The 26880-nt window shown below is 44.0% G+C and overlaps 1 protein-coding gene and 1 pseudogene across 1 annotated transcript in view; both read left to right on the top strand.

Annotated features, from left to right (window-relative positions):
• The first annotated feature begins 208 nt into the window (after positions 1-208).
• LAMB1 (laminin subunit beta 1) overlaps positions 209-26880 on the top strand; it is an 80454-nt gene continuing 53782 nt past the window's right edge. Inside the window, exons 1-9 of the mRNA XM_055283645.2 lie at positions 209-397; positions 537-659; positions 1772-1947; positions 5005-5140; positions 8504-8577; positions 16969-17157; positions 17247-17310; positions 22511-22713; positions 25691-25811. Coding sequence (XP_055139620.1) covers positions 623-659; positions 1772-1947; positions 5005-5140; positions 8504-8577; positions 16969-17157; positions 17247-17310; positions 22511-22713; positions 25691-25811 — 1000 coding nt within the window. The 5' untranslated portion in view covers positions 209-397; positions 537-622. The remainder of the gene's footprint in view (positions 398-536; positions 660-1771; positions 1948-5004; positions 5141-8503; positions 8578-16968; positions 17158-17246; positions 17311-22510; positions 22714-25690; positions 25812-26880) is intronic.
• Positions 3528-3721, top strand: LOC129485632 (uncharacterized; annotated as a pseudogene).

Genomic DNA, 26880 nt, shown 5'->3' with positions numbered 1-26880 from the left:
AATGCGCGAGTCCGCGGTAGGTCCCGCCGGCCCCCTGGCTGGGCCACCTGAACACCCACCTCGGAGACGCCCCCACGCATCCGCCCCCCTCGCTGGACGGCACCGCCGCGCGCCGTTCTGGGACGCGCACCCCGGGGCGGACCCGCCCTGGGACCGGGAAGTGCCCCAGCCCCGCAGCGCTCGCAGACACGGTTTCAAACAAAAGAGGCGCCCCGGGGGGTGGGACCGGGACCTCACCCGGTCCTCGCAGAGTTGCGGCCGCCCGCCCCTTCAGCCCCGGCTCTCCGTATGCGCATGAGCAGAGGCGCCTCCCTCTGTTCCTCCCAAGGCTAAACTTTCTAATTCCCTTCTTTGGGCTCGGGGGCTCCAGGAGCCGGGCGAGCGCTCGCGTCGCCGGGTGAGGAGAACAAAGTGGCTGCGCGGTTTTTCCCCCTTTCCAGCCCACCCCCCGCTTCCGTGGGAGCGACAGGAAATGGAAGGGCGCCTCGACTCTCTTTGAACATTTGCCTTTTTCCCCCTCCTTTCCACCTCTCCAGAAAGGAAGACGGGAAGAAAGGGCAGGCGGCTCGGCGGGCGTCTTCTTCACTCCTCTCCCGCTTCCCGGTGGCTGCAGGGAGGCAGCATGGGGCTTCTCCAGGTGTTCGCTTTCAGTTTCTTAGGTAATTCCGTGGAAACGGTGCGGGGAGGCGGATGGACTTGGGCATGGGGAAGGAAAACCCAAAAGCTGCTTGCTCACCTTCGTGGGATCCTGGGGGCTTGGGAGAGGGACTGGATGGAAATGACGGCCCTGGGATTAAACGCCACCGCCCTTGCTTCGGTGGTGGCTGGAGACGGCGCACGCGGAGCGCCGCGGACCCGCATCCCCCGGGCTCTGCGCCCAAGCCCCGGCCCCTGCGGGCTCCCGCGGCCCCCGCTCAGGGTTTTGCACCCTCGGCCGGTTCACCCTGGGTTTCCCCACCGCAGAGGGCAGGCTCCCTGGGGTTGGCGGCGCTGACCGAGGAGGGCTGTCCAAAAATCCATTGCCCAGGAAAGTGCCTGAGCTGAGCGGAGGCTTCATTCTGGGAACAGATGAGGGGCCATGTGGCTTTAATTAACCATCTCTGTCTCCGGGTGGCACCAGAAACAGCTGGACCTGGCGCTTCCCTGGAATGGCGAAACCTTGAAACCACTCCAGAGCCCCAGGGACTGTCCACGGGCTCCCCTAGCTCCGGAAAGCGGCGTCCACCGCGAGCCGCGGCGCCTCGCCCCCAGCGAAGCGCCAATGACCCTCGCGCGTGCACGCACACGCACTCTCGCGCCCCGAGCTCACAGATTTCCACGCGCACACTCACACCGAGGATGCGCAGGCTGCCGCGTGCACGCGGGTTCACGTGCGTGGGTGTGTGGCGCTTGGGGGGTCAGCCTCCCTGCGCCGGGCTCCAGACACGTCGAAGTGGAGGGTCTACACATCCACCCTTTGTTGGGGGAGCTGCTCCCCGGGGCTGATCAGGGTGGGCGCGAGCGTCGGTGGGTTTCCCGGGAGGGAGGCTCTCGCTGCTGGACAGACCTGATGACGTGTGTGGGTTTCTTTCTGTGTCCTTCTCCTTTCTGAGTCCCTGCCTTCCCAGCCTCTCCTGCGCTCATCTCTCCATTGTCTTTTCTGTGCATTTTGCTTTCTTCCGAATGGACTGTCCTCTCTCCGCACCCACTCCCCCGCCCCCGCTTGTTCGTTTTGTTGGGGCTCCACTCCCTGCTTGTGTCCCCCCAACCCTGTTGCCTGTCCTTCCCGCAGCCCTGTGCGGAGCCCGAGTGAGCGCTCAGGAACCCGAGTTCAGCTACGGCTGCGCAGAAGGCAGCTGCTATCCCGCCACGGGCGACCTTCTCATCGGCCGAGCACAGAAGCTTTCGGTGACCTCGACGTGCGGGCTGCACAAGCCCGAACCCTACTGTATCGTCAGCCACTTGCAGGTGAGGGCTGAGAGCGGGGTTCGAGGCTCTGCTAGCGCCTCCTCCCGTCCAGACCTAAGGGGCAGGCCCTGGGGACTCCGCATCCTTCCAGCAATCCAGGTAGGAAGCGCAGCCAGCCGGAGAGTCCCGGGATTAGGCTGGTAGCTCACCCTTTCGCCGCATCTCAGTTTGCACAGTTGCATCCGCCACATATTTCCTGCCGGCGCGGTGAGTATGGAAAGATGGGACTGCCGACAGCCCTGGCTGCCCTGACCCAGGGCCTCCAAAGGCCTGATTGTGTGTGTGTTTTTTAAATCTTTAGTTTTGGAAGTGTGTATTAAAGGTGATTTATCCTCTTTTTAAAACCCTTGGGTTCCCCCCCCCCACGCCCCCACCGCATCTTCACTTGAGTAAAGAGGATTCCAGCACTGACAGGCGTCTTGCAAGGTGATTCCAATCACTGAACGAACACGTTTTCCTCTACTCATTCGGTGCTGTTCCCAACTAGATATCAGGATCAGATGCCTGCTTTTACGAAATGCCCTGGTTGCCATGGTACCCTGATACAGGAAGACCACAGTGAAATTTCAGGGTGTTACCTGTTTCTAAAAGAGGACCCAAATTTTAGATTTCAGGGGTCGTATTTATACAAAGTCAAAAGTAATTTTAAAAGAAGACACAAAGTGTAAAATATCCAAAATCAGAATAGTTTTCCTTCATTTTTAAAAAGGAGGCTGGCCGGGAACAAAATGGCTCACGCCTGTAATTCCAGCACTTAGGGAGGCTGAGGTGGGAGGATCACTGGAGCCCAAGTGTTCAAGACCAGCCTGGACAACATAGACTCAGTCTGTACAAAAAATTTTTAAAACTTAGCTGGGCGTGGTTGTCCACACCTGTGGTCCCAGCTGTCTGGGAGGCTGAGGTGGGAGAATCACTTGAGCCCAGTAGGTCGAGGCTGCAGTAAGCAATGATCAGTCCACTGCATTCCAGCTTGATCAACAAAGGGAGACCCTGTCTCAAAAATTTTTTTTAAATAAAAGCTGATATTTCTGGCCTCTAACAAAAGCAGAAAGTATCAGTTTCACATTCGGGGCAAGTTCCAAGCTAATTGCTCAGAACGTGGTCAGCCCACCCACCTGTACAATTGCCGTTCAGAAGGAGGACAGAGTATTGTGTGTGGTTTGCACAGCAGATCCCTTAAAATGGAGTCACTTTTACAAAGCAGAAGGCTCATTCTGGAGACCTGATAAATTAGACCAAAGGAATGTGGTAAAGTGGATTCCGTTCATTTGCTCCCAGGTTTATACAGAGATGTCTAGACTGCTTCCTCCTGATTAGAAGGGAGGCTGTAATTAAACTTTTTTAAACTTTTTTTTTTTTTTTTTGAGTTCTGGTGATTGTTCTCCAGTACTAGTTTCCTTGACTACAAGTTGTTGAAGGCAGTTGATGTTACTTTTCTAATATTAGCATTTAAATTTTACCTACAATATTATGCTAACACTTACTTGAGAGGCCAGGACATCCTGTAAATGAATCACCAGATTCTGAAATCAGCTTTGACCAAAATGAGAATCAGACCGTTTGTATTAAAAGCAACTGGAGAGACTGTCCTTTCAGCGATGATTTCTGTAGTTCGTTACTAGAGAAGTTTCTCTGAATGTGTATAGAGAGCATCAGAAACCACAAGAAGGAGGTGCAGCGGTCTCTCCTGAGTGTGAAGCTGGCTCTTGGTATTGCTTCTTGGTTCTTCTCTTCCTTTGGGAGAGTAAGAGGAAGAGGATGCAGTCTTAGTAGTTTCCCTTAAAAAAAAAAAAAAAAAAAAAAAAGCAACTGGAGCCAGGCTCTCTGGTATATATGATTAGCCACGCATTTGTGAAGTGCTTTTCACAGATAGCAGGGCCTAAAGAAAGGGACTGGGCACGTGCTTTTCTCAAACATCTAGTGGGCATCAAGATTGAGACAGGAAGCTTGTTTCATCCAGGCTCCTAATGCATCTCTGGCTTTGGGACTCTGTTTTTTAGACAGTACATCTTGCCAGTTTCCAAATCCTTTTGAGAAGAAGATAATAACTAAATAAATTCGATGTGAAATACAATGTAAAAGTACAGTCAGTTAATTGTGTCCTTATAAGATTACCCTTAAATGCTGTTTGTAACATACATGTGAGTGTCTATATATTTCAGTCTTAGCCTCATTTTCAGACTTAAGAATAATCTGCATTTCAGAAAATGTAGGTACAGAGCAAAGCTCCATGTGGAAAGAGAACTATTAAGCTCTGTTGTTTATGATGTGCCTTGGTGGAACGCACAGAAAGTAGATAACTCTCCTAACCCAACTGCCCAGGTGGCTCTGGCTCCCATTTTAGGAGAAAGTGAGAGAAATTCAAAGCTAACCTAAAACTTACAGTCTATCTTCATCCTAGTTCATGCCCATGTTGGGTTTCTTTGAACTGGCCCCAGATTATGGTGGTCCCAACATGGCCTGGTCCTCCCTTCCCCAGATATTCTGAGCAATTTGCAGGTTAGCCTGCATGCCACCACCATTGATTCACTGCTCAGGCAGGGTGGAAACGAAGAAATCTTGTTCTGTGGTTCCCAAAGCTTCTCCAAATACTTCTGCCTAATACTTGGTTTCTGCTTCATTTAGGTTTTAGAAAATCAGGCCAAGCGAATTGTATTTTTTTTCTTTCATTTTTAGTTTGCTTTATGTCAGCAAGAATTCTCTAACATCTCCTCTGCATTTTACTGTAGAGTAAGCTTCTCTAGCTGTTTACTGAGATTAAGGTTTAAGCCTAGAAATTTGATTTTGGTTAAATTAATAGCTTGTGGAAACAATGCCCTCTTTTACTTTAGACCTTGAATTTGCAAGGAGGGAGGAAATTATTTTCAAGAGTATTTTAGACTCAGCAAGTTAAAAGTGAAAGATGTGATACAAATCACCTAAGCAATTTTCACACAATTATTTTTCTTGAAGCTAATAGGTTGATTTTTGTATTGTGGGCTTCATGAGGTTTTTTTTAATTAAAAATGTTTTTAATGAGATTGCTTTCTAGACTGATGAATTCAACTTTGTTTGCAGGAGGACAAAAAATGCTTCATATGCAATTCCCAAGATCCTTATCATGAGACCCTGAATCCTGACAGCCATCTCATTGAAAATGTGGTCACTACATTTGCTCCAAACCGCCTTAAGATTTGGTGGCAATCCGAAAATGGTATGTGGTTGGTGTGGGGACAAGTTCCATTGAGTGTGATTGATAACTTGGGTAGAGCTTACAGGTTCCTGGGTGTTTGTAATTATGATTTGCTTCTCTGTCCTGTAATTATGGCCTCTGACAGATTGACTACCTGGAGCACTAACTTCTCTTGGTAAAATCTTATCCTTCTTCCTGAAGCATTTATTTCCTATAAGAAAGCAGTCTTCCATGCTAGACCAAAGGAGCATTTCATAGTCCTCATTCTGAGGGGCTTTTGGAGAGAGTACTTGTGTGCCGGGGGCTGTCTGGGGAGGGTATGGGTACTATCTCAGGCCCTTATTCTTCCACAAAACATAACATCTTTCGTTTTGATCAATCCCAAAGGAAGGGGCAGAATCATAGCCCTCACTCCTCCCCCAACTGCCTTCCTTCATCTACAGAAAATTTCTTGATAGTAATAATAACACTATGAATAAGCAGCAAGATGTAATTTTTTCAAAGACTCTGTCAACATGGATATGACCCCAAGTCAAATGGTTCCTCCAGTGATTGCATGAATTACACCCTTTTTCCTGTCTTTGCTATTTGGGATTTGGTTTAATATATTCATCAAATATGATTTTACTGTTGCTGTGACATGAAGCCCAGATGAGTTTCACATTTATTTCAAACTCGAATGCTGAAATTTGAGGAATAAAGGTAGAGTTATTATGTTTGTTAATTAACAATGTACCGTTAGATCTTTAAAAAAAAAAAAAAAAATGTATCCTCAAAGAAGTGAACCTAACCCTGGCCGTTAAAAAGTCTGGAGACTACTAGATTTCTTTATTCTATGCTGTACACCTGGGCAGGCTTTGGATGCCATTGCAGCCATCTATCATTCTGTAAAGACAAACACCCTTAATAGATTTCTTTGTCATTGACTGTTTGTTTATTTATTTTGGGGGCAGAGTCTCCCTCTGTCATCTAGGCTGGAATGCAATGGCGCAATCTTAGCTTACTGCAACCTCCACCTCCTGGGTTCAAGTGATTCTCCTGCCTTAGCCTCCTGAGTAGCTGGGATTACAGGCACATGTCACCACGCCAGCTAATTTTTTGTATTTTTAGTAGAGATGGGGTTTCACGGTGTTGGCCAGGGTGGTCTCGATCTCCTGACCTCGTGATCCACCCACCTTGGCCTCCCAAAGTGCTGGGAACCACCACGCCCAGCCATCATTGACTGTTAAATTGCAATATTTTCTAGACTATTGGTTTCTAAGGAGAGTTGGTTTGTTCATTGGTTGGCCTTGGCAATTCATTGGTTACAAACTTCACTGGGTCATCAGAAAGCATTTATCATTTACAGCCATGTTCATTCTTATGGGGGCATATTTTGGTTGATACTTCAGTGTGAAAGAGAAGTTTCTGTAAATCTGCAGTGCACCCCAAGGACTTCTGAAACAGCAGCAAGCTTATTATGAACAAAGACTAGGAGCATTTCCTGATCTCCCACATTCTTCTAGTGAAAGGCAGTTTGAAGAAGATGCCTCAACATTAGGATCGAGACTGTCCCCATTTTAGTCAACAGACAGTGAAACAGTTTATCATGTGCTATAGTTCTAGAGGAAGGTTTTTCTTAGTTATGTCGAGTTAATCAACTTCTACAACTTTGAATCTCTGGGACAAAAGAGACCAGATGCCAGAAAGAAGAGATTTTCCAGTAGAGGGGCTTGAGTTCTCTGTCACTCTGTCACAAGAGATTAGATGAGATTAGACTGATGGAACTTAGTCTTTAGAAAGTCAGACCGATTGTTACTATACCCTATCATCTCTCTGTTGTCCGATCACAATTGAAGACTTTATGAATGTGATTTTATCTATTTTCTGTGTGTTTTGCACAAGTTGTGCTTATACATGGCAGGGTTAAATTATCAGTGTCCAGGCACAGAAACGAGCTTGGAATGTACGACTATTTTTACCCATCGTGATCTATTCGTAGGTCTAACAGAAATCAAATACACTAGAAGAATAACCTTGTTTCTTTCCTCTGTGGATTTTTCTTCCCATATAAGAAAAAGCCTGTAGTGCTTTATCAGGTTATAAATCTAAATGGAATGTGCTTTTGGTGCACACATTGCAGCATATGTTCTTAGGTTACAGAAATGGCACTAGTCTTGCTTTGCACTTTACATTATTTTGTTATCTCTTAATTTTGAACAAATAATGTAGGTTTTTAAAAGCCTGGAAGACGAGAGATGTACAGTTGCCTAACATTTCACTCAAAAATAAATGCCCAGTGTAGTTTTGTAATATGGTTCTTTTTGATAAGTTAGGTAAGATTAGTTAGTGTGATTATAATGTTTTTCTTTTAACATTCCAGCTAACTCATATCCGTTCCAGTGGCCACTTTCCGTGCCCCCCGCCCCCCAATTGACTTGGCAATTTTCCAGCAAGAGAGTTTATTTCAAAAGGTCCTCCTGATTTCCTGAAAATACACCAGCCTGTGACATGATTCATTCTGACGCATTCCTATCTTCCTGCATTTAAGACTTCTTTTGCTCTGGAAGATGAACCCCAAAAGCTCTCTCAAACACAAGAAGCGTGGAAAGTCTCCCTTGCTGAACAGGCAGGCTTGAGAGCTCTAGGGACTGGGGAGGAGGTGCTTTCCATCTCTGGAATTCCAGTGGCCTTTTTAACATGTTTAAGTGAGACTGACTGACCCTCAGGGCAAGGGTGCAAAGGCTCATTTGTTTGTTCAGGCTTTCCCCTGAAAGAGAAGATGTTAGTATTTGTTCTGAGCCAGTTTATTTGACTGATTCTTTTTTTCTCTGGCATTGTTTTTCATTGTGGAAATGCATCCAAAGGTTTCCCCATCAGGGATAGGTTTTTCTAAGTTGTAGTGTAACTAACATATGTGGTAGACTCTTATTTATTTTCTTTGCTGCTGCATAGAGAAAAAGGAATATTTGTGTTTCTACTGGAGGAGGATTGTGTCCTTGTGCATCAGACTGCAAGCTGACCCCCTACTGTGCACAGGAAGTGCCCCTCCCTTTTTTCCTTTGAGAGCTGCTTGGCTTAGAGGGTTGGGAAGATGTTTCACTTCTGGCTAGGCAAAGGATGTCTTTCTTGACAGCAGCTAGAGGCACTCTGCCAGATGTCTTGTTCCAGTGAGCAGATTCAATCTGTTGAACTCCAGAATGATTTGTGGAAAACTAAAGAATCGTTCGACTTGTGCTTTACCACCAAAATAAGCCCATGGGATTATTATTTAGTTTCAGCTTCAGCTTAAGGTAGAATGCAAGGATAATTTCTATGGGGAACATAAAAGTAATTTTAAAAAATAGTCTCAACTATTCACAGATGTTTCTATTTACGGTTTCATTTGTTTTTAATCTCCTGTAGGTGTGGAAAATGTAACTATCCAACTGGATTTGGAAGCAGAATTCCATTTTACTCATCTCATAATGACTTTCAAGGTAAGAAATCCATAACTTTCTCACAAATGACACATGAGAGCACTCTGTAATGTTCCCTTTCAAAATGGATGTCAGATGTGAGTTGACCTAAATGGGAACTTAAATATTATTGTTGCCATAAATTGGGGTAATTGAGCAGTTTTTAAAACATGAGCATGAATAACTACATTTAACAAATACTCTATCTTCATGACAATAAGTAGAAAGAGCCTCTATTCTAAGGTAATTCAACTGTAAACTTTTAATTAGGTATCTTTTTATTTCCCCATAGAGTAAGGCAGTGTTGACCCTCTTCCAAACTGCAATAAAACATCTGGAGAGTAAATCCCTGGTCCCTTGTGTTTATGTTTTAATATGACTTTGGTAACTGGAAAGGAAGTGTGTTCTCTTTGGTTTTCAAAGTTTTGCAAAATTTGTGGGAACAGTTTTACAGTTCCTTAAGAAATGTGTAATGCCTTCTTAAATGTGGATTTTCTCATCATTTTTCTTTGAGAGATGTAAAATGACTCCAGAACTAGGGAATGTCTCTGTACAAAGTCCCTTTGTTTCTTCTTAAGCAGCTGCCTGGAAATGACAGACTTCACATGGCTTAAAGTACACATTGGCGCACAGAAAACCCATAATTTAGTTATTGCTTCTCAGATTAAAAATCACTTTTGAATAGCTTTCAGTTGGAGTTGGGAACCTTATCTACACCCTCTCAGGATAGGAAAAGGTGCCAAGGATAGATTTACCATGTGGGCAGGTAGCCATGAGAAAGTCTCACTGTCTCTGCCACCAAAGCGGGAGGCCAAGGAGCTAGGGTGGGCGTGGGAGTCAGAATGCAACTAGGAGGGATGCTGGGCTGTGCATCTGAGCCTTTATCCCCTTGCCCACTCCCCAGCAGCCTGCTGTTCCTGCTGGAGCAGGAAGGTGGGCACTGTGACTGTGACACCTGGTATTGAGAGTGGTGGGGAAGGTTTCACTAAATAAATTGTCAACTACTCCTTGTCACCAACCACTTGTCCCTTCATTGACCACACAATCTGGTGATGAAACCGATGCTCATCGGCATATAAGGATGTTACCTTTATGTTATATGACACCTAAGAATACTCAAAATCATCTTTATTAATGTTTATGATCCTATTTTTTCCTTTGCAGAGGGCATCTGTTCATATACATGGATAGTTCTGAGTTCATCTAGATCCAAAAGTCCTTTGGGCACATGTTTTGTAGTTGAATACTCATTCAGGTGAATACAGTGGGGGAAAGATGAACTTACTTATGTAGGCGCAGAAGGTAAAACGGGGGTGATGATTGAACTGAGACATGCAGAATGGCTACAAGTTGGGGCCAGGCGTGGTGGCTCACACCTGTAATCCCAGCACTTTGGGAGGCCAAGGCGGGCAGATCACTTGAGGTCAGGAGTTCAAGACCAGCCTGGCCAATATGGCGAAACTCTGGCTCTACTAAAAATACAAAAATTAGCCAGGCATGGTGGCACACGCCTGTAGTCCCAGCTACTTGGGAGGTCGAGGCAGGAGAATCGTTTGAACCCTGCCGGCGAAGATTGCAGTGAGCCGAGATCATGCCACTGCACTCCAGCCTGGGTGACAGGGCGAGACCCTGTCTCGAGAAAAAGAATAGGTACAAGTTATCACACTGGTTTGTGAGAAAACAACTCATCCTTCGGGTCCTAGCTCCAGTGAGAAAAGCAGCATCTATGGGGTTGGGTACATGGGGTGTGAATCCCTGCCTGCTCCTTCTTGGTGTGTGTGGCGAGAGCTGTGATTTCCTCATTGGTAAATGGGAAGAGGAATAATACCTACATCATAGGACATAGGACAGAATGGTGGTGTTCTCCTTTTCCTCTCTGTTTTTTGTTTTTTAAATACTGAGTCTCGCTCTATTGCCCAGGCTGGAGTGCAGTGGTGCAATCTTGGCTCACTGTACCCTCTGCCTCCTGGGTTTAAGCAATTCTCCTGCCTCAGCCTCCCGAGTAGCTGGAACTATAGGCACATGCCACCACACCTGGCTAATTTTTGTATTTTTGGTAGAGACAGGTTTCACCATGTTGGCAAGGCTGGTCTCGAACTCCTAACCTCAAGTGATCCTCCCACCTTGACCTCCCAAAGTGCTGGGATTACAGGCATGGCTACCGCACCTGGCCTGTTCCCTTTGTTCTGGGAACTGGGATAATCTTGCTGCCCTGGCAGTTAGTGGGAACCTGAAAGTCTTTATAAATGCAGATGCTTGGCATATAGTAATTGCTCTACAAATGTTTACTGAATGAAAGAATAAGTGGATAAATGAATTCAACCATCTTCTGTTTGTAAGAAACTACTCTACTTTAAGCCTTATGGGAAATTGTAAAGATAGCATAGTGACTGCCCTCCAGGAGCTTCCAGTCTTCCAGGGCAGAAAGATATACTTGCAAATAACTTACAGTACATGACAGAATGTGCTAATGACTACAGCAGAAGTTCAGACAATCTATGTTAGCCTGGAGGAGGGTGAGATTAATTTTAGCCTGGAATAAAGAAGAAACCTAGGACTGGGACTGCACTTGACCTGGGCCAGGAAGGGAGAGCAGGATGTCAGTGGGAGGAGATGGAAGAAAGGCCATTCATGGCCAGAGGGAAACAGTCTGAGAGCAAGGCCCTGGTGGTGGGATAGTGGGTCAGGATTTGCTCAGCAAGTGCTATGTAGATTTGCCTCGAGTTTGGGGTAGTGAGAGAAGGAAAGGAAAGGAAAGTATAAAAGCAGATTAGATGCAAAGGACATCGATTCCTTGCTAGGGAGTGTGAACTTTATAAGAAATAGGGAGCCGTTACAACTGATGAATCTTAGAAATTCTTTTTTTTTTTTTTTTTGAGACGGAGTCTCGCTCTGTCGCCCAGGCTGGAGTGCAGTGGCATGATCTCAGCTCACTGCAAGCTCCACCTCCCAGGTTCAAGCGATTCTTCTGCCTCAGCCTCCCAGGTAGCTAGGATTACGGGCATGTGCCACCATGCCTGGCTAATTTTATATTTTTAGTAAAGACAGGGTTTCACCATATTGGCCAGGCTGGTCTTGAACTCCTGACCTCATGATCCGCCCGCCTCAGCCTCCCAAAGTGCTGGGATTACAGACGTGAGCTGCCGCGCCCAGCCCAATCTTAGAAATTCTTTTAGTAATTTTTTTTTTTTTTTTTTTTTTGAGGATGGAGTTTCACTCTTGTTGCCCAGGATGGAGTGCAGTGGCACAATCTTGGCTCACTGCAGCCGCTGCCTCCCAGGTTCAAGCAGTTCTCCTGCCTTAGCCCCACAAGTAGCTGGGATTACAGGTGTGTACCACTACACCCGGCTACTTTTGTATTTTTAATAGAGACGGGGCTTCACCGTGCTAGTCAGGCTGGTCTCGAACTCCTGACCTCAAGTGATCCACCTGCCTCTGCCTCCCAAAGTGCTGGGATTACAGGTGTGAGCCACTGTGCTCAGCCTCTTTTTCGTATTTTTAATAAGAAATGAATGATCATTTCTTGCCAAAAGTTGCCACTGTGAGGTGATTGAGATAATTCTGTTGCAAAAACATTAACATTTAGTATGACTCTTTTTTACTATATTCTTGCAGTTAGTAACTGCAGCTATCACGTTATTTTGTGCTTTATTTTTGTTTATGCCAGTCTTAAAGATCCAGATTTCTGAATCTTTAAAAAAAAAATTAATACCAAAGAAAAATTGGGAACCATTGACAAGAAAATGAGACCTGTGTTTCAGGAAGGTAGCCCAAGAGGAAATACAAAGCAAGGACTGGGATGGCAAGAATAAAGGGCATGTTGGGAGCCTCTATTGATGTCAGCATTGATGAAGCATTAATGGAGGGTTGCTGCTAATGCAAAAACTGGCTGTAATTCTTAAGTAGGAGGGAGCCTCTTCCTGCAACCCAGGAGTCCTGTAAGAATATCTTAGAAAGCTTTTTCAAAATCCCATGTGTCCACTCACTGCCATACTCTGATACTCTCTGCTGTTACTGCCTTTGAGGATCATTGCCAAGATGAGGCGCCCCTGTTTTCTAAGGGCGGTCATTTGGATACTTTAAAATCAAAAGCTGAACCGTGAAGTGGAGAAAGATTAGAAGCAGAACAGTGGAAGGGAAGGGCTGAATCAAAAATTACTTAGGGCTGCTCTGCCTATGGAGTAGCCATTCTTTTCTTCCTTTCCTTTCTTAATAAACTTGCTTTCACCTAAACAAAAAATTACTTAGAAAGTCAAGTGAAATAACTATGAAGATGGTGAAGCCACTAACAGTAGTGAAATCAGGAAGAGAACTGAGATTGCTGATTTTTTTTCCCCAAGTTTGCCATAGACATGGCTAATTGCTAAGTGGATTTAGACTAGCAAAAGCTCATTTAGCGTGTACACAGTATGTTTTTCTATATTACTAGATGTTTCAAAACTCATAATTCTTGGCCAGGCATAGTGGCTCATGCCTGTAATCCCAACACTTGGGGGGGCTGAGGTGGGAGGATCGCTTGAGCTTCAGGAGTTCAAGACCAGCCTGGACAGCATAGAAAGACCCTGTCTCTACAAAAAATTAAAAAATTAGCCAGGCGTGGTGGCACACGCCTGTAGTCCCAGCTACTCAGGAGGCTGAGGTTGGAGGATTACTTGAGCCTGGGAGGTCAAGGCTGCAGTGAACTATGGTTGTGCTAGTGCACTCCAGCCTGGGCAACAGAGCAAGACTCTATCTCAATAAAAAAAAAAAAAAAGACAAAAAACTCATAGGTCTTTTGTTTAAATTATAAATTCGGAGGCAATTGTGCAGCAACAGCAGGCCTGAGAAGGTTGATGACTAAGCAGAGAGTATGGAAAGGATTCTATTCGTGAGGTAAAATGTGTTGTTCTGGTTTCCAGCAGCTTCTTAACGCCACAGGAAATTGGATGACTCGTCGATGGTCCTTTGGGACTTAAAAGTTTCCAAAAGAGAGGGAGAAGGAAGCACAGCCAGAAATGGCTTTCACACTTTTTCCCTCTCTGCCCTTTTGACATGGAGAAGTATGATTAGACCTTCCCCTCTCTGCCTCTCCCCAAGCCTCCCAGCCAGGCTCTCACGGGGAGTTTGCCATGGTACGTGGCACATATGGTTCCATTAGTCCTTAGGGGTTTTCTCCCTTACTTTAAAATTCTTAGGCTGATATTGAATACGGTGTCATTTTCTTATATTCCTGGGTAGGTGAAAAATAAACCTGAGCAGCTAGTGAGTGAGTAAGTCAAAGAATCTGTCAAAATGTAATTGTCCATTTTCTTATCCGTGACATCTTTTATCAGAAAAAAAGCTCAGCAGGATTAATAAGGAGGGCTAAAGGAAGCCTAAGCATGTTTCTAGTTTTCACTATTAACCCTCACCCAAATTTCTGTCAAGTGTTGATTTTAATTCAGAAGTAAGTGTCTTTATTTAGGTTCTGTTTTCTAGGTCAGCTGAAATTTTCCTTTGATCTTCTTCCCTTGTAATCTGACTTCCAGTTCCCAAAATGCATCATTGTGTTGGTTAGTGTCAAAGCCTTTGCCTGTTTGCCTATTTTTCAGCGCTCTTTCCGCTTCATCTTTTACTTCCAGCTGACCCTGTTCACTGCACCCTCCTAAATCTCCCTCCTGCCCTGGTTTCAGAAGACTGCCTTTTTTCTCTTTTCCCTCTGACACTCATTTCTCAGTCTTCTATGCCTTTAGCCAGTGAGGGAGAAAGATAGGCATGGATTTGAATCTAAGCTCTGCCTATAACTAGCAAGTCAGTGTCTCCGAGCCTCAATTTTCTCATTTGTCAGACCAATGTGTTGTGAGGGTGCCTTGGTTTCCTAGGGATGCCATAACAAAGTGTCACGGGACTGGGTGGCTTAAACAGAAATGTATATTCTCACAGTTCCATAGGCTAGGAATCTCAGGGTAAGGTGTTGGCAGGGTTGGTTTCTCCTGAGGCCTCTCTCCTTGGTTCGGGATGGCTGTCTTCTCCCTGTGTCTTCACATGGTCTTCCCTCTGTGCATGTGTGTGTCCTCATCTGTTCTTATAAGGACACCAGTCATATATGATTACAGCCCACCCTCATGACCTCATTTTACCTTAATTACCTCTTTAAAGAGCCCATCTCCACATATAGTGACCTGAAGTAGGGAGTTAGGTCTTCAACATATGAATCTTGCAGACACACAAATCAGCCCAAATTATAGAGAGTTAAAGTAAGTAATGTAATGAGGGGTACTGGCACCACTCTGTTTTCCTTGTCTAGCCCCTGGTTATATGTTTTTCTGGAGCACAGACTTAGGCTCTCTTTATCTTGCCCATTCCTCTTTTCTTTTTTTTTGTTTGAGACATCATATACTTGGAGGTTTCAAATATGTGTGTGTGGTGACTCCCAAATTCATGTTTCAAGCTCCATTCTTGCAGCTGAGTGCCAGACCACTTTTTCTAAGTGTCTGATGGGTGTCTCCATGTGGATATCGCACATGTGACTAATTAGCCTACAACCAAATGCTTTCACGCCTCTTCCATATTGTTGTCATTGGCAACACATCTACCTAGCTACCCAAGTTCAGGTGCCTGCATTTCTTTCCTCACCCTGCCTTTTCCACTGCAATCTAATTGATCACCAAGTGTAATTCAGTATAGTCTTCTGTCACTAAATTTTCAGTGGTCAGTTCCATCCCTTTCTATCTACATTGTAATTTCTCAAGTTAAAACCTTCATCTTTTTTCTTTCACTTGGTTTTCCTGTGTTTTGTATCGTCCATGTCCAGTAACTACCACAAGAGTTATTTTTCTAAAGTGCAAGATGATCATTGCATTTGTCCACTTAAATTTTTTGGTGTTCTCTTTTCTTTGCAAAAAGATAAGTCCCTTAGCATGGCAACTTCTTACCTGCCCCAATCAACCTCTTCTGCCACGTGCAGCCACCTCCACCCACTGCCTGGAAAACACCTTGTTGCCCTTTTAAGATCCAATTTGGCCCAGGCGCGGAGGCTCACACTTGTAATCCCCTCACTTTGGGAGCCAAAGCAGGTGGATCACCTGAGGTCAGGAGTTCTAAACCAGCCTGGCCAATGGTGAAACCCTATCTCTACTAAAAATATAAAAATTAGCCAGGCGTGGTGGCGTGTGTCTGTAATCCCAGCTACTCGGGAGGCTGAGACAGGAGAATTATTTGAACCCGGGAGGCAGAGGTTGCATTGAACCCAGATCGTGCCACTGCACTCCAGCCTGGGCGACAGTGAGACTCCGCCTCAAAAAAAGATCCAATTGGATGCCTTCTTCTCTGTGAAGTATTCCTAGCTTTTTTTTTTCTTGGCAGTAAAATATCCATAACAGAAAGTTTACCATTTTAACTATTTTTAAGTGTATAATTCAGTGGTGTTAGGTATATTCACAATATTGAGCAACCACTAAGACTGTCTATTTCTAGAACTTTTTCATTACCCCAAACAGAAATTCTGTGGCCATTGCCCCTCTGCCCAGCCCCTGGTAACTGCTAATCAACTTTGTGTCTCTGATTACTTAACCAATTCTAGGTATTTCATACAAGTGGAATCATACAGTATTTGTCCTTTTGTGTGGCTTATTTCACTTAGCATAATGCTTTCAAGGTTCATCCATGTTGTTAGCATGTATTAGCATTTCATTTTTATGGCTGAGTAATATTTCACAGTATGTATAAATCACATTTTGTTTATCTTCATCAGTTGATGGGTACATGGGTTGTTCCCACCTTCTGGCTATTGTGAATAACACTGCTGTGGTGAACATTCATGTACAAGTGTCTGTTTGAGTTCCTGTTTTCAATTCTTCCAGGTATATACCTAATAATGTGGAATTGCTCCATTTTCCAGCTTCTTGAGTTACTAATTTCTTCCTCTTCCTTTTCCAAAGCACACTGCATGTGACCCTACTATGGTGTTTGACATAGCATATTGCAAATTATTGACACCTATATCTGTACCTCATTGGACTGTGTATAGCATATACAGCATATAGGCCACTGGCTGGTACTAAGGAGGTAGTCATACATTTATTGAATGATTAAATGAACGAATGAAGGAACAAGCACTCAAACTTGCCACTCATATTACAGTGGACATGGTGACTAAATATATGAAAGTGTGTTTGCTATTTAGGCCTGTTTATAATCAGCTTCTAAAGAGAAACAGTTTACTTATCCAGTAGGGTGGGGAAAAGTGCACATTTTAGAGGCTAGACACTTTCCTTGCAAGAAGAGGCTCTATGGAACAGCTTGAATTATTTGAAATCCAGCCACAGTCTGAAATACAAACCACATTCAGTTCAAGTTTGTGGCATGCAGTTGAGTGACATTTTTACCTGAGATTAAAAAAAGTACAGACTACCAATAAAAAACATCAAATGAGATTTTTGCTCCTGCCTTTAGACATTCCGTCCAGCTGCTATGCTGATAGAACGATCGTCCGACTTTGGGAAAACCTGGGGTGTGTATAGATACTTCGCCTATGACTGTGAGGCCTCGTTTCCAGGCATTTCAACTGGCCCCATGAAAAAAGTCGATGACATAATATGTGATTCCCGATATTCTGACATTGAACCCTCAACTGAAGGAGAGGTTTGTTTGCTTCTGTGTTTTACATTCTACTTGCAAATCTACTTTTTGATTATTGCGGAAGTACCAATTACTCTTGTTTCCATTTTTAGGTGATATTTCGTGCTTTAGATCCTGCTTTCAAAATAGAAGATCCTTATAGCCCAAGGATACAGAGTAAGTTCATTTTCAAACAAAAGTGTTTCTTGTTAGTTTGTTTTTTTGTTTTGTTTTTTGAGACGGAGTTCCGCTCTTGTTGCCCAGGCTGGAGTGCAATGGCGCGATCTCTGCTCATTGCAACCTCCGCCTCCCGGGTTCAAGCGATTCTCCTGCCTCAGCCTCCTAAGTAGCTGGAATTACAGGCATGTGCCACCACTCCCAGCTAATTTTGTATTTTTAGTAGAGACGGGGTTTCTCCATGTTGGTCAGGCTAGTCTTGAACTCCCAACCTCAGGTGATCTTCCCACCTTGGCCTCCCCAAGTGCTGGGATTACAGGCATGAGCCAGCACGCCTGGCCCAAAGAAAATTTTTTGTTTGTTTTGTTTTGTTTTGTTTTTTTGAGATGGAGTTTCACTCTTATTGCCCAGGCTGGAGTGCAGTGGCGCGATCTAGGCTCACTGCAACCTCTGCCTCCCAGGTTCAGGTGATTCTCCTGCCTCAGCCTCCCGAGTAGCTGGGATTACAGGCGCCCACCACCATGCCCAGCTAGTTTATTTTTGTATTTTTAGTAGAGACGGGGTTTCACCATGTTGTCCAGGCTGGTCTTGAACTCCTGACCTCAGGTGATCCACCCGCCTCGGCCTCCCAAAGTGCTGGGATTACAGGCGTGAACCAACACGCCTGGCCCAAATAAAAGTTTTGATGGTAAACAGCAACCATGGAATAAGTCTTACTCAGAATCTAAATATTCAGTGCTAAATCTACCTTTTTCCTTTTCCTTCTTTCTCTGCATTACCTGACCAGAGTGTCTTGAAATTAGCAATAATTACTCTCCACTGATAGGGAATACATTTACATCTGATATAAGATGTAAATACAATATATCCGATATAAGATTGATAGGTTATCAAGTAATTATGTTGATCATAACACCTTATTTTATTGCTTAGTATATTAGGGTGTATATTGGGCTTTTGTATCAAAGTGTCCCCCCAAATCTAGTTGTTCAAATAAGGTGAAAGTTTCTTTCTCTCTTACAAAACCCACCAAAGAGTTTTCTAGAGAAGAAATGTAGCTCAATTGCCATAATTAAGCTTACCAGATAAAATACAGGGTGATGCCCAGTTACATTTGCAGATAAATAATTTTTTTTTTAGCATAACTATATCCCATATATCCCATATAATACCTGTGACTAGTACAAGTGTGTCCCATGCAATATTTGTGGTTGGTATAACCATGTCCCTTGTGATATTTGAGACATACTTTATCCTAAAAAATGTTTGTCTGCAATTCAAATTTAACTGAGTGTCATTTATATTTACTTGTTAAATCTGGCAACCCTAGTTATAAGGCCATCCATGTTTCCAGGTTTATTCACATGGTTAGAGTTAGACCACCACCACTACGTCCTCATCTCAACTCGGGAGAAGAGGGAAGACGAGGCAAGCAAATTCCATTTAAAGATGAGACACGGGCCAGGCGTGGAGGCTCACTCCATAATCCCCAGCACTTTGGGAGGCCAAGGCGGGCGGATCACTTGAGGTCAGGAATTCGAGACTAGCCTGGCCAACATGGTGAAACCTTGTCTCTACTAAAAATGTAAAAATTAGCTGGCATAGTGGCACATGCCTGTAATCCCAACTACTCAGGAGGCTGAGGCAGGAGAATCACTTGAACCCAGGAGGCGGAGGTTGCATTGAGCCAAGATCGTGCCACTGCACTCCAGCCTGGGTGACAGAGCAAGACTCTGTCTCAGAAAACAAAAAAATGAGACGTGGAAGTTGTGCACGTCACTTCTGCTCACATCTCATTGGCCAGAATTAGTTACATGACTGTACTGCAGGAGACACTGGGAAACATCTCTAGGTGTTTCATGTGCTCTGCTAACACTCTCGGCGAGGGCTCTTACTGTCAAAGGAACAAGGGAAGAAAGGATACTGAAGAGAAATCAGAAGTCTCTGCCATACTCAATATACTCAATAAAATGAGGGTTGCATTTCCATTTAATAGAAAAATAAGCTGAAGCTTATAGAGTTGGATGTTATTACATAAGGTGATATGGCTATTAAATGGCAGTCAGATCTTGAATCCATATGTTATGGTGCTCAGTTCAGAGCTCTTTACCACATTCAGCAACTGCTCTTATTACACAATTACATTTTCATCTTCTTGGGAGGCATGTATGGTAATTAAAAGAATGGGCTCACCGGGCACGGTGGCTCACGCCTGTAATCCCAGCACTTTGGGAAGCCTAGGCAGGTGGATCACGAGGTCAGGAGTTTGAGACCATCCTGACCAACATGTTGAAACCCCGTCTCTACTAAAAATAGAAAAGTTAGCCAGGCGTGGTGGTGCGCGCCTGTCACTTGAACCCGGGAGGCAGAGGTTGCAGTGAGCCGAGATCACGCCATTGCACTCCAGCCTGGGTGACAGAGCTCGCGAGACTCTGTCTCAAAAAAAAAAAAAAAATGGGCTCTGGAGTCACAAAGTCCTAGATTTAAATGTGTTCATAAATCATAAATGTGTTCAGTACATCAAAGCTGTTGCTACAGTTGTTGCTGTTGATGTTGATGTTGCTGTCACCATCGGCTTTGGTATGGGTTTTGCACAGGACTAGTCCCAAATGTTGCAATGAAAGGTGAGACTGCCTCTCCTGCTACTAAGGTGCAACCAGTTGAGTAGAGGCGGGGCTGATTCTTGCTGATCTTTCCCAGCTGCACAAGGTCCTATTTTTAACCAAGGCCCCAAAAAAACTTCCAAGCTTGAAGCATGGAAGAGTAGAGTGGAAGAAGTCCAGGGAATATTGCCAGAAAAATGCTGCTTCCCCATTTAAATTAATTTTACATGTGGCCCAGCCTGTCTCTGGTCTGTAATTTACTCATTCATTCTGTTGTAAAACAAATATTTAATAGATGTGTCCAGCTGTGCGCCAATTTCTGAGTGAGCCGTGAGGCCTTTCCCGCATGTCTCAAAATGCAGTTGTGAAAAATGTCCACATGGGCTCTGGGACAGACACCCCCTAAGTCCCTAAAAGGACTCAACCATCTGCTCCCTTTAAGGTGAAATTTGTTGGACTTGGAGGCTGTGTTGTCTTTATAATTTTGATTCTTTTGTCTTTTGTGGTTAAATAGCATCGGAGAATCTTTTTCTATGTTATGGAAGCATGCATGTTAGCTGATCACGCATTTGATTTACCTTGTAATCAAAGGAGCAATATCTCTTTAGTTGTCTATTGTTGAGACCTGAGACTCACTTCAAAAGTGATTTGCCACTTAGAATAGCAGTCAAGATGAGGCTCACTTGTTAAATATGGCAGGAGACAGTTGGGGGAGCATATTTGCTCTACTGAGGGGTTTCCACAAAGGTCAGTTCAAGAGTTTCTAAATACTCCAGCTGCTCTTCAAGTTTGTTGTTTGGCCTCTTGTCAATAGGCGCTTGTGCTCATTTTGTGCAGGAGGATTTGTGCAGGAGAAAATGTTGGCGTTCATAACTGCCATTCGGTTGGGGAGTACCACGGTTTCTCTGTTTAGTTTTTGATTTTACAAAGAACCTAAGTTTAACACATGGACTTTTCCTTTCTACCCACAGCCATTTCTATAGCTTCATTGTGAGCTATGCATATATTAAAAGCATTTGAAATTGTATTTGGGCTGTGAAAGTATCTGATGTACTGGGCCACTACCCTGTTGTCTTATGTTGTAAATTATAAGAATGCACAGACATAAATGACAGTAAAGAGCCACTTCAGGCTACAGAGCTTGAGAGTGCAGACAGATGAATCAATCTCTGGGGATCCAGTTTAGCACGAAGAACTTAGTAACTCGTGAAAACCCTGTGGAGAATGGTGAATGGCTCTTGGTTTGTCTGGTTACTATAGAATGAATTGGTAGCCCAGCGTTTATGATAAGCATAAGTCTGCAGATCTAGGAAGAAGAGGGAAAGATAAAATTGATTTACAAGTAACTTGTATTTGAGAAAAAATAATTTGCCCCACATCCTAATACTAAGCTTCTTTATGCTTATGTCACTATATAATATTGAGAAATGTGGAAACATTTTGTAAAACTGGAACAAAAAAGTTGTGGACCAAAATGTTGCTTAAAAACTTGAAATGTTCTGTCCTTAGGTTGTAGTTATTCTATAGCGTTAACACTATTTTGGTAACTTGGATGTCATTTAAGTGGTGGGAAATTTCAAATTTTCCCTTCCAAAAGTAGAAACAAAAATGTTTCTAACTATCTTATAATAACAATGAGAATTGGAGTGCTTTGATAAATCTTTTCCCACCTGAATGGAATTTTCTGATGTTGAAACTGACACTAATTGCTGTGGGAAGCAGATGGCATTGCGCTACTTCAAATTACTGTCTGCCCGCAGGTTCCAGCAGTCATGCAGCTGCATTCTTATAATTTCTCCACTTTCACACTTCTTCCTGAATAGTTGTTCTGCAAACAGACCCATCACAGAATAGATACTCTCTTTTGTTGTTGTTCAAGCAATTCACCTGCCTCAACCTCCAGAGTAACTGGGATTGCAGATGCCTGCCACAACACCTGGCTGCTAATTTTTCTTTCTTCTTTTTGTTTGAAACAGTTTCGCTCTTGTTGTGCAGGCTGGAGTGCAGTGGCACAATCTTGGCTCACTGCAACCTTCACCTCCCAGGTTCAAGCAATTCTCCTGCCTCAGTCTCCCTAGTAGCTGGGATTACAGGCGGATGCCATGATGCCCAGCTAATTTTTGTATTTTTAGTAGAGACGGGGTTTCACCATGTTGGTCAAGGCTGGTTTTGAACTCCTGACCTCAGGTGATCCGCCCACCTTGGCCTCCCAAAATGCTGGGATTACAGGTGTGAGCCACCACACCCGGCTTAATTTTTGTATTTTTATAGAGATGGGGCTTTGCCATGTTGGCCAGGCTGGTCTCGAACTCCTGACCTCAAGTGATCCACCCACCTTGGCCTCCCAAAGTGCTGGGATTACAGGTGTGAGCTACCACGCCTGGCCGACATTCTTATGAAACTGATGAGAGGGCAGTAACCTTTCCTCTTTCCAGTCATGTTAGGCTTCACTATTGGAGTCATTTAGATCATACAAGAGGGGGAACTTAAGCTATTTTCATGTATCCTGCCTTTCTCTACAAAGAAATGATGCAAAAAAAAAAAAAAAATTCTTGCTTGTCTGATCAGACTTTTCATCTTCTTGATGACCTTCTTAGATTTATTAAAAATTACCAACTTGAGGATCAAGTTTGTGAAACTGCATACTTTGGGAGATAACCTTCTGGATTCCAGAATGGAAATCAGAGAAAAGTATTATTATGCAGTTTATGATATGGTGGTTCGAGGAAATTGCTTCTGCTATGGTCATGCCAGCGAATGTGCCCCTGTGGATGGATTCAATGAAGAAGTGGAAGGAATGGTAAGTAAGCCTTCTGTGCACCTTTCTCCTTTATATGGCTGGTAATAAAATGCAAAGTGAAGCTAGTCTCACCTTAAGCCTTTTACATTTTCTGGGGGTTTTAGTTTTACAGAGTTACATTTAGCCCTTTGCACCATACAGGTAGTTGATTGTTGATTTTCTCTTTGAAGAGTTTCTTGGACACGGAGAATGTACAGACTACTCATTTCATAGACGATGAATTTTTGGAATTTGTTGCTTCAGGCTATTGCTAAAGTAGATATTTTAGTCAACAAGGATTAAAAAGTTGTCTAAATACACGAGGTCAGGAGATCGAGACCACGGTGAAACCCCGTCTCTACTAAAAATACAAAAAAAATTAGCCGGGCGTGGTGGCGGGCGCCTGTAGTCCCAGCTACTCGGAGAGGCTGAGGCAGGAGAATGGCGTGAACCCGGGAGACGGAGCTTGCAGTGAGCCGAGATTGCACCACTGCACTCCAGCCTGGGTGACAGAGCGAGACTCTGTCTCCAAAAAAAAAAAAAAAAAAAAAAAAAAAAAAAAAAGTTGTCTAAATAACAATTGAGTCTGCCTTTATATTAGGTAAGATTAAAAACCTCAATTATGCTAGAAGGCATAAATTGATCTCAACCCAAAGAAACGGAATTTTTTTTTTCTTGAGACAGAGTCTTGCTCTGTCACCCAGACTGGAGTGCAGTGGTGCAATTTCAGCTCACTGCAACCTCCGCCTCCTGGGTTCAAGCAATTCTTGTGCCCAAATACCTGGGATTACAGGCCCACACCACCATGTCTGGCTAATTTTTGTGTTTTTAGTAGAGATGGGGTTTCACCATGTTGGCTAGGCTGATCTCAAACGCCTGACCTCAAGTGATCCGCACACCTCAGCCTCCCAAGTAGCTGGGGTTACGGGCTCGCGCCACCACATCTGGCTAAATTTGTATTTTTAGTAGAGACAGGGCTTCTCCATATTGGTCAGGCCGATCTCAGACTCCTGACCTCAAGTGATCCGCACACCTTGGCCTCCCAAAGTGCTGGAATTACAGGCCAATGCACCCTGCCCACAGCTAGAAAATTTTTTTTTTTTTTTTTTTGAGACCGAGTCTTGCTCTTTCGCCCAGGCTGGAGTGCAGTGGCGCAGTCTCGGCTCACTGCAAGCTCCGCCTCCCGGGTTCACGCCATTCTCCTGCCTCAGCCTCTCCGAGTAGCTGGGACTACAGGCGCCCGCCACCACGCCCGGCTAATTTTTTGTATTTTTTTAGTAGAGATGGGGTTTCACCGTGGTCTCGATCTCCTGACCTTGTGATCCGCCCGCCTCGGCCTCCCAAAGTGCTGGGATTACAAGCGTGAGCCACCGCGCCCGGCCAAGCTAGAAAATTTTAACCCATACCAATGGGATATCATTTTAGGGATCAAATGGAGTTGGTTTCTTTCTATCTTTTCCTCGTAATTCCATTCTTTTCCCACTTTTATGCCACGTTTGCAACTTATGTACATTTTGAAATTTGGGATTTGGGTGATTTGCCAAATGGATAGATGTGTTTAAAGTATTCTACTAGTATCTAGGAGAATTCTTACAGACCTAGAGGATTTTAAAGCCAGATAGGACTTACAAGATCACCTAGACCAACTATTGGTGATAGAGGAGCCCAAGGATTAAGTAATTTACTAGAGAGCCCTAAGTAAATGAGCAGCAGGTGGGAGCTCAAGCCTCTCCTCACTCTGCCCTGGGGTTCCTTCCACTAAGCTGTGGCCTCCCCTCATGAAGGCTGTGCTTACATGCTCTTGCCTTTTCAAAGATTGTGAGTCCTTTTCAGAGAAGGTACAGGATTGAGTGTATTCAGCCCTTTAAAAACTTCTGCCTTCCCTTTACTCCAGTTAGAACTTCTGTTGCACAACAAAAGTTGAATTTTTGACGGAGCCTGAAGGGGAGGGAGGTATTTCTCAAATCTTATTGGTCCCTCTTTCAGAGAATGCTAGGTAGATTATGTTCCCTTTACAGCATAACAAATCAGCTGTGTAGCTAATGTCCTGTTACTATCATGGGTCTCACAGCATGTGCTGTTGATTTAGGCACAGTAGGGTCTTATGGTATGTGCTTTGGAACTGGTTTTCAGTTTAGGTAAAACCACCTGGTAATAACAGGACTTTAGTCTTCTGCTAACTGCATTCCTACCAAAGTGGGTCCAGGAGGGACCTGTCTGTCCTGTTCCTGAATTCCATTCTGTAGAAACTCTTGTTAAGGTGAGATGCCCATATACACGCATATTTAGTGGACCAAAAGGCCATAATTAATTTATCATTTATATGCCTCAAGGGTGGTAAGTGTGCCTTACACTGACACAAGGCAAAATCGTATATCATGGGCCTTTCATCAGGCAAATTAATATATTTCTTTTTCGAGATCTTGTATTTCCTTACATAAATGTAAATGTGATAAATGATTTTTAAAATTTTACTGTCATTGAAAGAAAAATTTAAGTGCTATGCCTGAAGTAAAAAAAACTAAAATAAGCTAGCTAACAAAAACCTTTTAAAAGAAATGGTTATTTGGCTAAGTGGTAAATCATGCAGTAATATAAATTGGTTTCCAGGTGGTATGTATGCATTTAGTTCTACATTATAACTTTTGTAGATTTCTATTACAATATGTTTTCTTAAAAAAAATCTTAAGTAACTAGTTTGTTTTTTTTTTTTTAATTTTAAGTAATTTTGTTCATCTGGGTTCTTTTCATAGATAATAAAATATTTCTTGTGCATCCACTATGTAATGGGAACATTCTAGAGATGGGGCATGTAGCCATTAACAAGACAGACAACTCACTGCAGGGAGGGAGAAAATAAAAACAACCAAACAACCCTTTTCTGTGGTGAGCTAGAGATTAGTACGAAAAAGAGTTTTAAACTTTCAATTGATTATGGAGGAATGTGGCTATTCATACATCTCTGCCTTTGCTCTCTCCTGTTTTTATAACTTTCAAGGTTCATGGACACTGCATGTGCAGGCATAACACCAAGGGCTTAAACTGTGAACTCTGCATGGATTTCTACCATGATTTACCTTGGAGACCTGCTGAAGGCCGAAACAGCAACGCCTGTAAAAGTAAGTCTGTGTTGAAGGGACATTTTAAATCCATTCAGGCTCTAGTATCCATTTCCTAATTAGAGGTATTGTAACAGTGTACTGTTTTGCAGAGGGAAGAAAAGTTACATCTTTTTTGCAGCTTTACCCTGATACTCCTAGACAACCAACAATATGCATTCATTTAAATTAATTAATATTCACTGAGCAGCCCCTATGTATTTGACACTGACCTGAGTAGTTTGGCAGCTACAGTAGAAAACTAAGGTGCTGTCCTTGACATTGTACCTGTTTTTTTTGGTCGCCTAGGCTGGAGTGCAGTGGCACAGGCGGCTCACTGCAACCTCTGCCTCCCGGGTTCAAGCGATTCTCCTGGAGTAGCTGAGACTACAGGCGCGTGCCACCATGCCCTGCTAATTTTTTTTGTAATTTTAGTAGAGGAGAGATTTCATCATGTTGGTCAGGCTGGTCTTGAACTCCTGACCTCAAGTGATCCACCCACCTCGGCCTCCCAAAGTGCTGGGATTACAGATGTGAGCCACCGCGCCAGGGCTGTTTTTAAGGCAAGATGACCATGAGAGAAAATGAAGGAAAAATATGGCAGGGTAGCTCATGAAGGTCTAAGAGATATGGAGTAGCATTGTCGGCCTTGTTTCTGTGCCAGTCCAGCTGCGGCCTCTAGCATACCTCCCTCCATCCATCTCAGGGGTTTTCTCTGGGTGGAGATGTAGCCGGTGACACCACTGCCCCTCCCCACTCCACACACAGTGATTCTGATGCGTGTCCTCCCCTTGAAGAGCAGCTCTGCCTCTGCCCCCACTGAGAAGGACTATTATAGAAGTTCAGCAGCCAACGAGAGCTGGAGTGGTCAAGGCTTTGTAGGTAAAACCCAGATGGCCCTTGATGGATACTTAACATGGAGAAGGAAGGGAGGGAAGGAGGAAGGGAAAGGGAGGAAAGGAATGAAGGAGAGAGAGGAAAGAAAAGGAAAAGAGAGGTAGGAAGGTGGGAGGGAGTTCAGGTAAGAACAACAACATGAAGCACAAGGCCGCAAGGATGTTCTTGAAACCATCACAGAGTCCATGCTGGG

This window comes from Symphalangus syndactylus, chromosome 6 (genome assembly GCF_028878055.3).
Source record: "Symphalangus syndactylus isolate Jambi chromosome 6, NHGRI_mSymSyn1-v2.1_pri, whole genome shotgun sequence".
NCBI lineage: Eukaryota > Metazoa > Chordata > Mammalia > Primates > Hylobatidae > Symphalangus > Symphalangus syndactylus.
Note: the sequence above shows the minus strand (reverse complement) of the source record. Positions and strands in the feature narration are given on the sequence as shown.